The sequence below is a fragment of the Volvox carteri genome (assembly GCF_000143455.1).
Source record: "Volvox carteri f. nagariensis unplaced genomic scaffold VOLCAscaffold_8, whole genome shotgun sequence".
Taxonomy (NCBI): Eukaryota; Viridiplantae; Chlorophyta; class Chlorophyceae; order Chlamydomonadales; family Volvocaceae; genus Volvox; species Volvox carteri.
The window spans coordinates 839,078-853,445 of NW_003307551.1; the positions used below are offsets into that span (position 1 = coordinate 839,078).

Below are 14,368 nucleotides of genomic sequence, written 5' to 3' on the forward strand. Positions count from 1 at the left end.
TCTCACAACGCTGCGAGACTCTCTAAAGTGCAACACGCCAACATCACATTGCAGCTTGGTCTTCAGATCAAACTCTTTTGTAAACTAAGCCAAGCCCGACTAAGGACCGGCTAAGCATGACGCCCTACCAAAATGTCCCACCTCGTTTCCTTTCGAACGCGTTTTTCCTCTGCTTTCTCTCGTCCCACCACGAAAACAACATTCCAACAGTCATCCCCTCGCCGCACATCCCCTACTTCTCTCCTGCCGGCTGCCCACTCGCGCTCTTATCAGCCAGGCCGGTGCCTTTGCCGCGCTGGGCTGACCTCCTCAGTACGCCCAGCTGCAGCGCACGGCGCCGGGACACGTAGCCCGCAGGTGGTGCCGCTGCCGCGCGACTGCCCTGGTACCCGGTGTTTCCCTCAGCGACAGCCTGCAAGTTCCCTCGCCACACGCGGGCCAGCCAGCGCAGCCGCGTGGTCCGGCTGCAGCCATACTTGCGCTCCCGGTACTGCGCCAGTGCAAGCCGCTTGGTCAGGACTGCCAGTGCTGTGTCGGCGTGTTTCCGTACACGCTCCGGCATCTCGTCGCGCTGGGCCTCGTAGCAGCCGCGCAGCTTCCGCAACAGCGAGCCCGTGGGCCACATCCTGCATGGCAGCGTGGGCAAATGCTGAGTGGCGTGATGCGGGAATGACATGACGACAAGGCTGTTCGGACTACGAACGACTGCCTGTAAGCGCGGGCTGTCCACAGGCTCCTGCAACAAGGTCCCTTCAGCGCCTGGTGTGGTGGTCATCCCCCGCCAGGGACCCATTCGTCCCGTAATCCCGTATGACAGGACAAAGCACGTGCTTCCCGAAACTTCTCCCTTTCCAATCTAAACAAGGCCTGCACAAACATGTAAAATTATACTCGTACCAGCAAGCCAGGTGGCTAACCAGGCGGGCGGAACTGAAAATCCAAAAGGCCCCTGCCTCACCTCAGCCACAGCAGCCCCGCCATGCACATGGCCAGTTCCCGGGTGCGCATCTCCGAGAGTTGTGCCTCTACACGCCTCAACAGCAGCTGCCGCCACCTGGACGGCAGCCACATCTTCAGCCGGCCGCCCGCCCACAGGTAGGCGGCCAACAGGCTGGCGGGCAGCTCCTCAAGCAGCGGTTCCGTGCAACTGCAAAGGAAGGGACAGTCCAGAAGGAAAGAAAATCACAGCTGGCAAAGAAACAACATAACAAAACGATACGCGCAAAAGATAAAGAACCACGAACCACGAACAACATGTAAGACGGGGGAAGGGAAGACGAATTGCATTCAGGGTTCACAGTGGAGACATAGACGTGGAGAGTGCCCTAGAATACAAGCTGCACGCGTCTCATGACGTGAACGCATATGCCAGTACAGGCGTCGCAACGCAAACGGCGATCCGCGACAGGCAGATTTTCGAAAGACCTCGGATGGTTCTTCTGCCCACACAACTCCGCAGCGTACCTGAAGAACTGGTCGAGGAAGTCCCGCGGCATCACCTTGACGCCCACACGGACGGCCGACCACAGCAGCGCACTCAGCTCTGCAGGGGTCAGCGACGACACCGCCACGGGCCGCGCTGCCAGACCCGCATCTGGCGCCGCCGCCGCCGCTGCCGCCCCGCTGCCGGCGCTCCGCTGCGGTTGGACCGTCGCGGTACCGTCGGCCGACGCCACCACCGGCGCTCTTGTGACCGCAGCCCCAAACCCCCGGCCCGTGCTACTGCCACGCGGTCTTCTCGTCGCCTCTCCCGGTGTCGCAGCCGTGACGCGGTCGCCTGCAGGAGACGCAGCTCCTCCCGCGGCGAGCAAAGCCAGGCAGCGACTGACTAGCTGCCGTCCCATGGGGCTGGGGCCCATACAGCCGCAGGAGTAGGAGATGAGAATGAGCGAGGGCAGCGGCAGGCGGTCGAGTTTGGGCAGCAGCCGCAACACCATCTCCGTAAGCGAGGTGTCATTTTGGATGCGTGCCAGCGCGTACACCACCATCGTCCACTCCTGCGGGACAGACAGGCGACGTCAGGACGGCCAGTACGACCACCACCCACTCAGTCCGTCAGTCAGTTGCAACAGAGACAGATATGCAGACGGTTCAACTGCCCAGGTAACACACCTCGCACATCTCAACACGTTCCAAGACACAAAATCGCATATGCCAGCGACTTGCTCCTCCCCTTCCGCCTTCACCCACAGCCTCTTACCTGCGGCCCGAACTCCCTGCTGCGTGCCGCCACCTGCTGTATGGCGTCCGACAGCCACTCCGCGGGCGCCGTGTGGCCCATGCCGGTGAAGCCGCTCAGCATGGCGGCTAGCTCGTGAGGCCGCATGGACGGAACCTGAGACAGGGGGTACGGAGCGGCGGGGGACTCACATCACTGCCAGAACCGACACTTCACTTGGGACATGAAACATACAAACGGACAATAAGAGGGCCATGTCCTCTTCATTCCTTCTGTTTGAGAAGTTGTCCAAAAGCCCCCCGGGGCCAACACACCGGCCCCGTATCCCTTGTCTCGTCCCTCACCGATGCAGCCAGGACAGGGTTAGCTTGCATTAAGGAACCGCGAACCCCCTCCCACCTGTCGGAACGTTGCCAGCTCCAGTCGCTCCATGTGCGTCTTGCTCGGCCGCGCGCGCCACTTTCCCAGCGCCCACACGCCCAGCGCTAACTGCGACGGGTCACAGCTGCCCGCCAGCGCCACCAGCCGGGCGGTGAAGGCCGCCACCAGGGCCGAGTCGGGCTGCACAGGCACCCGCAGCTGCACCAACGCCCAAGATAAGTTGCACAGGTCCTGGGCGTTCGCGGACGCGATCAGCTGCGGCGCCGCGTCCAGGGCCGCGGCCGCCCAGCTAGTTGCCGCAGACGTGGACGAGGCCGTAGCAGTGGACGTGGTTTCGGAGTAAGCCGGCACCTCGACTACAGCGCGCGTATCAACAGAAGCAACAGTAGCTGTGAGTGGTGCGCTGCACTTCGGGCTGCGCACCACTACGCTTCTGGATAGCTCAGGAAGGGGCTGAAGGGGGAGTCGTAGCTTGGCAACGCCGTACAGGGACTGAGCGAGGTCGACCGGCTTGAAGGTAGGCAAGCGAGAGTGTGCAGCTGTGAAATAGTCATCAAGCCACGGCTGCGAGGGACGGATCTGCAGGCGGGACGGGGGACCGCAGGGCAGAGGCGGAATGTGAGGTAACCGTTGAGGTCGGCACTTCCGAGAAACCGGGTACATGCACATCATCGCTCCCATCGCAGGCGTCTCTCATCCTACTTAAGGCAAGTAAATGCTGAACCACCTCCGCCCGCACAGCGGAGGACACGCGACCAAACCTAAACCGAGTTATAGTGTTGCTCTGATGAGCAGGAATCTAGTGGTGTGTGTGTATATAAGTATAACGCAATCCGAGGTGTGGCGCACACAAATCACACTAAGAAATCTACTCACATGAGCCCTGAGGGACCCAAGAGCTAAATAAAACCAATAATCACTCTAAAACTCAGAGAGAGAGAGAGAGAAAAAATTACCACTACTACCAGACAAAGACCGAAGGCTGGTACCCGATCATGCAAGCAAAATGCTTCAACCGCCGCACCAGTCTTGGACGAATCACCCTGCAGCATTGCAGCCTTGACGCTATCAAATCAGGATAACACGTGATGTGGCCAGGCACAGCTCACACGCCGGCCAATCCAAGGGACACGCCGCTCCTGCTCGACGGTACCTCAAGCCACATTGCCTACAGGCATCCATTGCCTTACCCGTATGCCCAAATCCAACGACTTGTTCCTCTCGCTAGGACCTAGTTGCCGCCTCATGCCCCCCACACCTGCAGGACCGCCAGGCACCACATCACATTGCTCAGCTCCTGTGCATTCGCCTCGCCCAGCCTGAAGTGCACAGCGTCGAGCAGCAGCTCCGCCAGCTCCCCCTCGGGATCGATCTCATAACCCATGCTGGCAATCGCGTATAGCACGTTGGAAATCTCTTGCGAGTTAAAGGGCGGCGGCGACAACGCCTGCAGCTGCTGTTGCTTGCGGCCGTGCTGCTGCTGCTGCTGCTGTTGTTGCTGCGTGCTATGTTCCCGCCAAGCCGCCAGCTGGCTGCGCACGAGGCCGAAGAGGATGTCCATGCCCTCCACGTTGAGGCGGTAGCCCATCTTGGCCAGGCACCAAAGCACGTTGCTCAACGACTGACCGCTGGCCTGCGGGCGCCAGATCGAGAGTTCGTCAGCAATGGGCGCCGGAGCGGGAGAGCATATGGCATGAGAACATAACGGTTCGTGTCACAGTTTTAAGACGGCATCGTTGGTTCCTAACGTCGCGATTCGCCCCTTCCTTAACCCACTTCCGTAGCTTCTTATTCGCCGTAAAACCCGCCTTGAAACGGACGGCCTAGCCATAGCCGCGCATCTATCCACGCAAGGTCGCATGCCGCTTCACTCAGTGTGGCGGGTCCCGCCCAACCCCCCCATCGCTCAACCTGTCCGCCCCCTTCCAACCTACCTCAAGTCCTAGGTTGCGATGGAAGTGGTTGATGACGGCAGACATCCAGGCGGGTGGCGGCCGCGCACCGAGCTGGCACAGTCCGTACAGCAAGTTGCTGACAGCCTGGAAGGAAAGCAAGGGAGGCAAAGCGCGGCATCAGGTTGAGGGAGACCGCGCAAGGTTGACACGGGACATACAGCGTACTACAGGTCCTCAACATACTGCACGTCCAGGTGGGGAGGGCTGAAGCAGCGCAGTAACATGCTACGTAATGCGGATGGGGGTTGTGGAGCACCTGGACAATAACCAGGAAACAGATACAGCCAGGCAGACCGTGGGCCAGGATGGATATCCCAATCTTCCACTGAAGCCTAGAAGCATTAGGCAAGTTTCCCGCCTAGTGCTCAACATAAAGTTTTAGGGTTTTAAGGAGTTAAGGGTTTTAACCCAGGCCCCGCCGCCCCCACCCCTGCCGCCCCACCTGAGCCCCCATGGGCGCCAGAGAGCGCCCCGAGACCGCCACGACATCCGCCACCCAGTCAGGAGGGGGCCGAGCCTGCTCCCGGGGCGCAGTGGCAAGCGCCCATACCTGCATGAGCACACGCACACACACACAGGGGGACACAGGGGCACATGGCCACGTGTCGACACGATACACGTCCACGAATAGAAGCGACCTCACGCACCGACGTAGCCGCGTGTGTAAGTATGTTACATTTTCAGTTGCGCGGATTGCGTGTGTTACACCTTCAGTTGGTAATTGCAACTTCATGGCGCTTCGAGCACGACACGCCGGGCCGTGAATACTGGGCGTGAATGATAATGAATACCGAGCCGTGATGATACTCCGAAACCTAGGCAACATCGCCAGGAATTGAAAGGCGGAGTAACTCGTTTGATCTCCCGGCGCAATCGCTGCAGGCGGCCGAAAGTGTGCCAGACGGAGGCGGTCCCTGTTCCCGACCAGGTGCGCTCTGCTGAGGGTCTCCTCCCCTCCGGCCCACCGCTAGGCCTCCTTCCTCGAACCCGGGCCACCACGTATCCCTCACATATCCCTTCCTCATCAGCTCACAGCCCAGCGCACCATGGTCGCCAAGCTACGAGGCTCCATGGCGTCCATCTGCGGCGCCCGCACCCGGCCGTATATCAAGCCCGTCACCGCTGTCGGCACTAGTCGACCCAGCGTCGAGCTGGCCCAGAGAATAATCGTCAACGCCACGGGGTGCATGCCCGGAGCTAGCCGCGTCGGATCTGCCAGGCGCTGCCGCAGCGCCGCCATGATCGCATCCCATAAGCTCCCCGAGGGCTGGACGCCCATAATCGCGAGCGCCCAAAGGCTGTTGGCAATGGCCTGATCGCTGACGTCGACAGCGGCACCGGCAGGTTCCGGCAGGCGGCCGCCGGCGCTGTGTGCCGGCGTGGGTGTCAGCACAGCGGCATCCGCCGCTGCCGCCGGCGTGACCGCCGCTGACACGGCAGACGCTGTGCCATTGCTGCCTGACAGCAACGCCTGCAAACGTTGCGCTAGGTGGTCCGTCAATGTCAAGGTGGCGGCGGGCTGCTGCTGGTGCATGCGCATGAGCGCCAGGCAGGATAGGATGTTGCTGCAGTCCTGCGGGTTGGCAACCGGCGCAGCAGCCTGCACGCAGTCGTAATATGCCGCCATCCACTCCTGCGCCACATATGGAAACAGGCAGAGGCGGCGTTGTGTCAATAGGAAGGCACCGCGGTCATTACAGGTATCACGCCTACCGCCCCCGTTGCAATCATCGCAATCCTCCCTCCAACCAGGATCACGAAATCACCGAACCACCGCACATCGATTTTTTAACGACCAAGCTCTATATCAGACAACCTGGCCCGAGTGGTAGCCGCGCGGTGCCCTCTTTGGCCACACGGACCGCCCAGCGGCCACACCAGCGTCGCACCTGATCCGGCATGACCCCCATACGCTCCAGTGCCCACAGCACGTTGGCGAGGTGCTGCGGCGCCAGCGCTCTCTTTTGCAACGCGACGAACGCCGCCGTGAGGTACTCCTCCAGCCACTCATCGTCGGGCGCCACGCCAATGGTAGCCAGCGCCCATAAGGTGTTCGATAGGTGCTGGGGCTCGTACCTGGGCGGCAACAAAAGCCAGTGAGCGCGAGGACAGGAAATGAGGGAATGTGACGGTTAGGAGGCGAGGGCGGGCGCAGGAAGCCGTGCGTGCGGCAGCTATGGTGGTGCTATGCTCTGGTGGGAGAAGGCGAGGAAGCACATCCCTTCAGCTCTGAAAGGTGTAACCTAGCGTAGCGCTGTTGTACCCAGAAGCAATCACATCCCGCGCCGCTGCCTATTCTCCTGCGCTTTCCAGCATCACGCGCACATTGAATCCAGCGCCAACGGAGGACTACCGGCCGGGCCTCTCTTACCAGGGCAGCAGCGGGTAGCTGGCGGCCAGCAGGTGCTCCCGCACGAAAGCAGCTCCGGACGGCAGCCCCAGGCGAGCCAGCGCCCAGGTCATGTTGGATATCTGTGCAATACCACCGTAAGACGCGTCCACAGTAGTAGGTTAGCGACAGGACTTTGAAGGCGAGGCATCGGAGAGGCACTAGCAGCTGGAGAGGCGAGATGCAGGGAAGCTCGTTGCAAGCTGCTGAGGTTGCCGTGCCAACTTCAAGGGCGAAACGTTTTCTACTCCTTTCCTTACATCTAGAGTTGCTCAATCGGTTTCCATTTCACCCGGCCTCCCACGCACCTGCCGAGCTCGGTACTCGTGCATCCAGGCCTCCACAGAACCCAACAAGACCGTCTGCATGAAACACGAAGATAAGGGCATCTAGTGTTAAGGACGGTCATCAACTAGGAACACAGGCCCAAAGAGTTAGGACTGTAACAACACGAAGTTAAGAGTTAGGAAGATATATCTTCCAGCAACCTCGTACAAGTTCAATGGGTTAACGTAATGTGTCCCGCAAGTGTTTTGCAGCAATTACAGCATCCGTACCCGGCCCCCAGTGTCTTGCTAGAGCACACGTCTCACGCCCCATCACCGGACCTGCATGTGCTCAATAGCCGCCAGGTCTGTTCGCGATACCGGCGGGGACTTGGCTACCAGCTGCGCTAGGTGCGTCAGGAAGGTCGAGGCAGTGAATGCGTCCAGCCGGCCTGCCGGCGCCATCTCCGCAAGCAGGCCCGGCAGCTGCCGCCAGTTCCGTTCGCTCTTGATCGCCATTGTGCGGTACGCAGGCGGCGGTTTGGTTAACGAATGAGAGGCCGGGCGCTTTGAGCCAGAGGCGATTTTGCGGCTCTGTGCCGCCGAAGCTCCCGCCCGGGACGGCTGGGGGCGGGAGGGGTGCTGGGGAGGGGGTACTGCCCGGGAGAGCATAGAGCGGGTGGGTGCCGCCGGAGCCATTGGAGCAGGAGCAGCAGGATCCGCTGTCGGGCACTCTCTCCTCTCCGCGGAAGGTGCAGGGGGTGGGTCCACGGCTGGGTCATCAGGAGCAAGAAAATCTTCTGTATCAGCAAAAGGTTGGCTGACCCGGCCGCAGCTGCTGCTTTTGGTGCCCTCGCTTTTGGCACCGCGAACTGAAGCCGCGCCCCGTATAAGAGTCCCCGCCCTCGCCTGTGAAGCCTTAATGGCCCGGGTGCGAAGGTCCTCAAGTTGCTCCAGGCTGGGGATAGCATCGGGAATGCTTGTGCTGAGATCGGGGTGCAAAGAGTGAAGTCCGTTATGGCGAGACAACGGCGGAGACGCCGTTGTCGCGCTGGCTACAACGGAACCCAAAGGCCGATGGGCTTGTCCAGTTCCGCGAGATGATTCCTGGTGCGGGGAGGGAGGCAAAACCGCCACGTCAACAGCTCACGCTTCAATTCTTCAGCGGTGTTGTTGAACCCAGCAGCCCTAGTGACTCACCCTTTCGGGAGAATACGAACCTCTGTAGGGCCGCTGTTGTGCGGAGCACCTGCAGTCAAAAGTAGCACCTCCTATCAGCCAAGGAATATGCGTGGTTATAGATGAAACATGGCTTTACTTGCCTCCCACGAGACCCACGGCGTCTGCAATTTGTACGCGGACGAGTAGCGAGCCGAGTAGAAGCCGCGTACGATGTGGAGCAACCAGCAGAGCTCAGCTGCCTATCCAACATGGTACTGGCGATTAATGCCCAACGCCGTATTAATTAAGGATGTGGGCTAAAAAGATTTTCAGTTAAGATTAACATGTCTATCTAGCAAGTTCATTGCTCAAGCGGAGACACAATTCGTGCTCGCCACGAAAGTGGGCGGCGGAGCTTGCGCTGCGAATCGCTACTAATCAACGATAGCAAACATTAGCATAGATACATGATGTTACTGTAACTTTGTGCTTTCGCTTGGAACCTGCTTGGGTCCTCGGCTATCATAGTACGATACTATGGACGAGCGATAATAAGAAATTCAGCGACAGTTCGCAGCACAAACTCAAACAACTGTCGCCGTCCAGACTGCGCAACAACATTATAAGGCGATGATTATTTTGACCCCATAAAAGGATTGACCTTAGCTTATCGCTGCGTCTGCGAAATGGTCTCCGCGCAGTACATAACATCCCCCGGACCAGCACCGACCTTCCAGAATGGAAAAAGTGACGTCGATGGAGGAGCTCTAGACGAATGGGGTGATGCAGCGCAGGCTTATCTGGCGATTAACTCCCCAGGTGGTCAAACTTTGTATTTCTTACAGTCTGCCCCTCTTCACAGTGGCCTCATGCGTTCTTCTCCTGACATGCTGCAGGATACTCATATGATCGGGCTTTGTTGAAATCTCCTAAGGCCGAGCCAGCTTTCACGTCGCTTCCTACAGGAGCTGCAGCGGATTTTGGGTACCAGCCTGCAGGCTACAGCGACCATACACCACAACCGCTGGTATCTATCCAGCTTGCCGATGAAGACGAAGATTCTCACACACCACTGGGGTCGTCCAAATCGAAAGGCAATATTTACCGGCGAGTATGGGGCTCGGGTCCGTCCCCAATTTTGCAGAGGCAAATCCAGCGCTACAGCCTCAGGAACAAACTGAACAAAAGCCTTGGGGATCGTTCATCCATCGCGGACAGCCCCGGAAATGGTGAGACTTCACTGACCGCCCGCGTTACCCAGAGCGCGCGGCCTTCTGACCAAGTGATAGGGCCAACAGCCCCCTCGGCAGCGCAGCAGTGCAACATAACACCCGTTCGCCAGAGACCGTATAGCAACGGCGGCAGCCAGGAATGCAAGCCACCAGATTACAAGGACAGCAGTAATTGCTCCCCTGCGGCAGTATCCGTCCAACGGACTCCGGAGGCTCGCAGGAGGACTGCGCCGGCGCCAGAAGTTGTAAACTGCACACCCAGCCGTTCTCCAGCGTCAGCTGCCGGCAACTGGACACCGGAGCCTTCCTCTGCTACGCCCAAGCACCGCGGCGCTACACTCTCTCTTTCTGCCACTGCAAGGGCCCCCGCGGGGCGCTTGCGATCCTCCAACACTCCTGCAGCTGCTTATAAGGCGCCGGAAACGCGCCTCCCACGGGTGGCGTACCTGACACCAGGGACCAAGATCCCAGCGCCGGGCTCTCCGCTGGCATACAGGACCACGGCTAGCAGCCCGGGGCCCAATCCCTTGACGCCGTCCTCAGCATTGAAGCAATCACCGGCTGCGGGCTCGGGACACAAGGCGATTCAGTACCAGCCGCGCGGTTTGGCGGTGATCCGACACATGGCGGCCGCCAGCACTAATAGCAGCGGCGCCTGGCCTGGAACATCACCTGCTCGGTCAGACGTCGTCGCCAAACCAAGTCCTACCATGGCCCGGACACTCGATGGGCTGCTGCTGGCGGAGGACATTGTTGCAGCCCTGGTCGCCGCCGCGGTGGAGATGGCAGAGAACGGCGCAAAACAGAGCGCACGCAGCAACGGTGGCACAGCACGCCCACTGCGGCAGAAGCTGGCTGTGGTTTCAGAAGGAGATCGGGCTGACGTGGCGAGTGAATATGGCGATGGAAAGGGCCCCGATTGCCGTTGCCATGTGATGTGAGCAGCGTTTAGGATGCGAGGGGATAGGGTGTTGCTGGGGCGAATTGCTTGAGGTGTTGTGAGTGGACGCGTGTTGCTTTCATTTGCGTGAATAGGCAAGAGACAATGGTGTGTGCCGGTTCTGTGCGGTGTATGTGTGAAAGTGCGCAGGTGCAGCATGCAATTGCAGGGTTATCACGCTGTGTTGCCATGCGAGGGGGTACGCCTCGCTGGCAAGTTGCATTGAATAGAAGACGGCATCTTATTTATGCTAGCAGGGTTGGCCGGGGTTCTTGGGAGTGGTTGCGGTACATCGTTCGCTACGTTGTCGCGTGGATCTGAAACTTTACAAAGGATGAGTGTCAGGACTTGATCCGTATAGTACTTGAAGGAGTCGAAGATTATTTTGATATAGGAACGCGCAGCGTTCTTAGGCAACGTCCTCAAATGAGAACTGTTCACTTCAACATCTTCAGGAAGGGTTGGCCAGTGATTTGATCAGTGGTCAAAAATATTGTGAGGTCTTTGGATGACTCTTCATCTTATCGCCTTATATAACATCGTCAATGGCTTTGCTTCTATCATTTATTGCTCAGTCCTGCCGTGGTGCGTTACAGTAGCTAAGCCGCCAACCGCAAGCACAACTCCGTAGCAAAGCAACCCGTTGCGAAACCCCCTCCCAACACCAACCCATTGTGAAAGTTGCATTAGTGGCCGATAGTAATGACAGTTACCTGTGTTGCACCGTTAACGAATCTGCAACCTCAAGCGCCCCGACAAGAGCCACGCGGGCGACCCACCCGAAACCAGCAAGGACAAACCAGGGACCGCTGCATTGTGGCAACCCCCGGGGTTGCCCTGGGTGGGTGGGGGGAACGACGAGGCACAGAAAATTGATGAGAGAACGCACCGATACGGGTACTCCAAACTTAAACCCATAATAAAGGACAATTAGTACGATACCGACCTGTGGGTGGGTGGGGGGAAACTAGAGGACACTGTCCCAGCAGCGGGACACACCTCTTGGTAATAGTCAAAACAACGGCAGTTAAAGAACCAATGCGCCTGTGGGACCCAAGTAGGAGCTCGGCGTCCCTTGCCGTACTGCGGTCCGGCACATGCATGCATGCATGCGCCCGACTTCCACGCACCACGGCAGTTCCTTCGCAATAACTTGCCTATCTCTACACTCATACTTCGCTTCGAGAAGTCGAAGCTTATTGCTCAGTCCTGCCGTGGTGCGTTACAGTAGCTAAGCCGCCAACCGCAAGCACAACTCCGTAGCAAAGCAACCCGTTGCGAAACCCCCTCCCAACACCAACCCATTGTGAAAGTTGCATTAGTGGCCGATAGTAATGACAGGTCTTGAAAGGACCCACAAGTGCAACGATCACTGGTTGGTATAGGTCAAGAGGGTCCTCACCCATGCCCCAGCCGCGGTGCTGTCTTCACCATTATGCTCTCGAAACCTCCGCACTCTTCCAGCACCCAGCTGCTGCACCAAGCTGCAATCCGCACGGTTGTTAACGGCAGCGGTCACACCTTCAGAGTGCAGTGAGTGTGTTCCAAAGCGCGGAGACAGCCCTGCCTCCACAAAGAGCCTCCACAGGGGGCCCGGAGCAGTCTGTATGGTTTAGTGGGATGGTTGTGTTAAGCGGCGTGGTATGCTGCTCCAAGCTCAGCATGCCATCCGAGTTGGCCACGACCCAGCGGAGGGAAGGGATGGTGGTGACGATGCCGCACAACCCATATCGTGTCCATCGGTGCCGCTTGCAGCACACACGGACCACTACAAGTGGGGCACGATATGTGTATCAGGGTCTGCATTTCAGGGGTGGCACTGGCACAAAGTTGGCGCCGTCGGCAAAGTCCACTGGGAATGCAATCGTGTATCATCTTGGCGGGTGGATACCCCTTGGGTGACCCCGAGTGGACGGGACTATGCCCTCTTTCAGTAACACAGACTAGCTTGGACGAACGGAAAAGCTGCAGCCAAGACTAAGCTATCACTACTACTACTGTAATTATTACGATGATATGATGACTATTATTATGGATTTTATGAATTTGGGCCACCAGGTTGCATGAGGCCCGAGAGACATGGTGAACCAAAGCCGTGCATGGTGGCGGTTGCATGCATCAGGGCTTGTCCGATGATTGCGAAGGCGGAAACACCACCCAGCGACATTCGCACCCTGTCGCATGTCAGTATCTGGTGAAATTGTAAGGGGGAGCATTAGGTGACTGCTGTCGATGTGACTAAGGCAACTGCAAATTATCCTCGTGACCCCACGGTCTGGCCAGTTGTGCAAACAAAGCAGGGTTTAGCAGCCAAACGAAAGGGCCATGCCCCTTGAAGGGTGCGTCCGCGAACTGGTGGCACTCAAGAGGGAAACAATCCACTGAGATCCAAGCCCTATTACCAGAGCAGTGGTGCACACACGTCATGTGCATGGCCACAAGGGGTCCACCTTTGGATCATCAAGTCTTTAGCAGGTTGGCTTTGATTGTCACCAGCACCCGCTGGGCGTCCAAGCACCCCTGCCGAATGAGGCTCGGTAACACATTAAACATCACCGACAGTTCCAGGAGTCTGAGATGGACCCTCCAGTTCCGATACCCATCAGCCCACAGCAAGGGCACCGTCCTCAAGGACCCAACCAACCCAGCCGCCATACGAAAAACTCGGAACAGCATCTGTGTGGATGGCAAATGGGTGCGCGTGGGTAGGTTGCCAAAAGAGTTTAACCCACCCTAGACTGCAAAGAAACGTGCAATATTTGGCGACTCCGACAGCTCATGGCTGGCGGTAGGACCAGACCTGGACCGGTAAAACTGTGGACCACATTGGGGCAGCAATAGCGACATGCCCGAAAGGTCCGCGATCTCATGCACCCAGTAGGGAGTACAGCTGTTGAACGCTGCGCAGGTTCCACCATCCTCTGCACTGCGAGTCTCATCCTTTCGGGACGAATTGAGCCGTTGATGGTGTCAACACCAAGTCGGTGAGAACCCGCTCTCGCCGCTGGTAGGGCGCCCGCACCCTGGTGTGCGAAAAAACCCCAACAGGCTGGTGCCAGCCTACTGGGCACTGCACAACCTGGGAAAATTCGCCCTTGCTGTGCAAAGCCTAAGATTGCCGAGCTTCCTTGTGCATATCAATGTGGTGATAGCCGGACTTCTGAGACACGGTGGGCAGATAGCCGTGTGGTTGTGGCACTTCCCACAAGCATCCCACGGGACTTATACCTGTAGCTCGGCACCACACGGTGTTCGATAATATAGCATAGCGTGCATCAGAAATTAGGCGGAATTTGGGAGTGGCCTTCTTTAGGAACAAAACCGAGGGGCAATACGCAGCGCAGTTGGCAATCGACTCATGGTCCCGCCCCAGTGGCGACCAGTTCGGTGATCACAAAATTCAGTCTGCTGTTAGGCCGACGGTTGGCCAGGCTGTAGGGTGCTTCGCACAACAGCGGAAACCGAACAGTACCCAGGCCATGACCAGGCGGGACTGCATAAATAACTTCCAACATGCTGTTTTGGCTTTCAACCGGGCCCTCATCTGTGATGGCTGGTTGGACTTAGGTTTGTCTGCGCGCGGCAAGCTCGTCCCGGCCCTCCTTACCTTCAATGTCGGGACAACTCTCATGTCATCCACGCGCCGGGTGTGCGCTTGTTCAGGGCCTGTCGGTACCGGTGTTCTCTCCGGGGAAATGCGGACACCTTGGTTGCGGGCACTGGCTTGCCGTGTCACGCCTCTTATGGGGCACTTGTGTCGGCCGACTCGAGGCCGGTCCGGCATCCGGAGGATAAACTTGCGTTTGACGCGCTGGTATAATCAGTGCTGCTGAGGGATCGCTATATTTTGAGCCAAAGAGTAACT

At 58.4% G+C, this 14,368-nt stretch overlaps 3 protein-coding genes across 3 annotated transcripts; 1 reads left to right on the forward strand and 2 right to left on the reverse strand.

Annotated features, from left to right (window-relative positions):
• Nucleotides 1-232: 232 nt before the first annotated feature.
• Nucleotides 233-8,602, reverse strand: VOLCADRAFT_103642 (uncharacterized protein; the record flags this gene model as incomplete). The annotated part of the gene is made up of 16 exons (XM_002947974.1): nucleotides 233-626; nucleotides 959-1,147; nucleotides 1,465-1,997; nucleotides 2,201-2,335; nucleotides 2,579-3,139; nucleotides 3,819-4,193; nucleotides 4,495-4,599; nucleotides 4,958-5,065; nucleotides 5,561-6,148; nucleotides 6,405-6,591; nucleotides 6,887-6,987; nucleotides 7,213-7,266; nucleotides 7,513-7,794; nucleotides 7,996-8,277; nucleotides 8,371-8,419; nucleotides 8,562-8,602. The coding sequence occupies 16 exons, from the start codon at nucleotides 8,600-8,602 to the stop codon at nucleotides 233-235; spliced, it is 3,984 nt and encodes a 1,327-aa protein (XP_002948020.1).
• Nucleotides 8,603-9,017: 415 nt separating this feature from the next.
• Nucleotides 9,018-10,504, forward strand: VOLCADRAFT_88215 (uncharacterized protein; the record flags this gene model as incomplete). The annotated part of the gene is made up of 3 exons (XM_002947828.1): nucleotides 9,018-9,150; nucleotides 9,228-9,560; nucleotides 9,966-10,504. 3 exons carry the CDS (start codon nucleotides 9,018-9,020, stop codon nucleotides 10,502-10,504), a joined length of 1,005 nt encoding a protein of 334 aa, XP_002947874.1.
• A 575-nt stretch (nucleotides 10,505-11,079) lies between these two features.
• VOLCADRAFT_103643 (uncharacterized protein) lies at nucleotides 11,080-14,134 on the reverse strand (the record flags this gene model as incomplete). Its single annotated transcript, XM_002947975.1, has 4 exons — nucleotides 11,080-11,340; nucleotides 11,393-11,449; nucleotides 11,906-12,106; nucleotides 14,111-14,134. The coding sequence occupies 4 exons, from the start codon at nucleotides 14,132-14,134 to the stop codon at nucleotides 11,230-11,232; spliced, it is 393 nt and encodes a 130-aa protein (XP_002948021.1). The 3' UTR covers nucleotides 11,080-11,229.
• Between the last annotated feature and the right edge of the window lie 234 nt (nucleotides 14,135-14,368).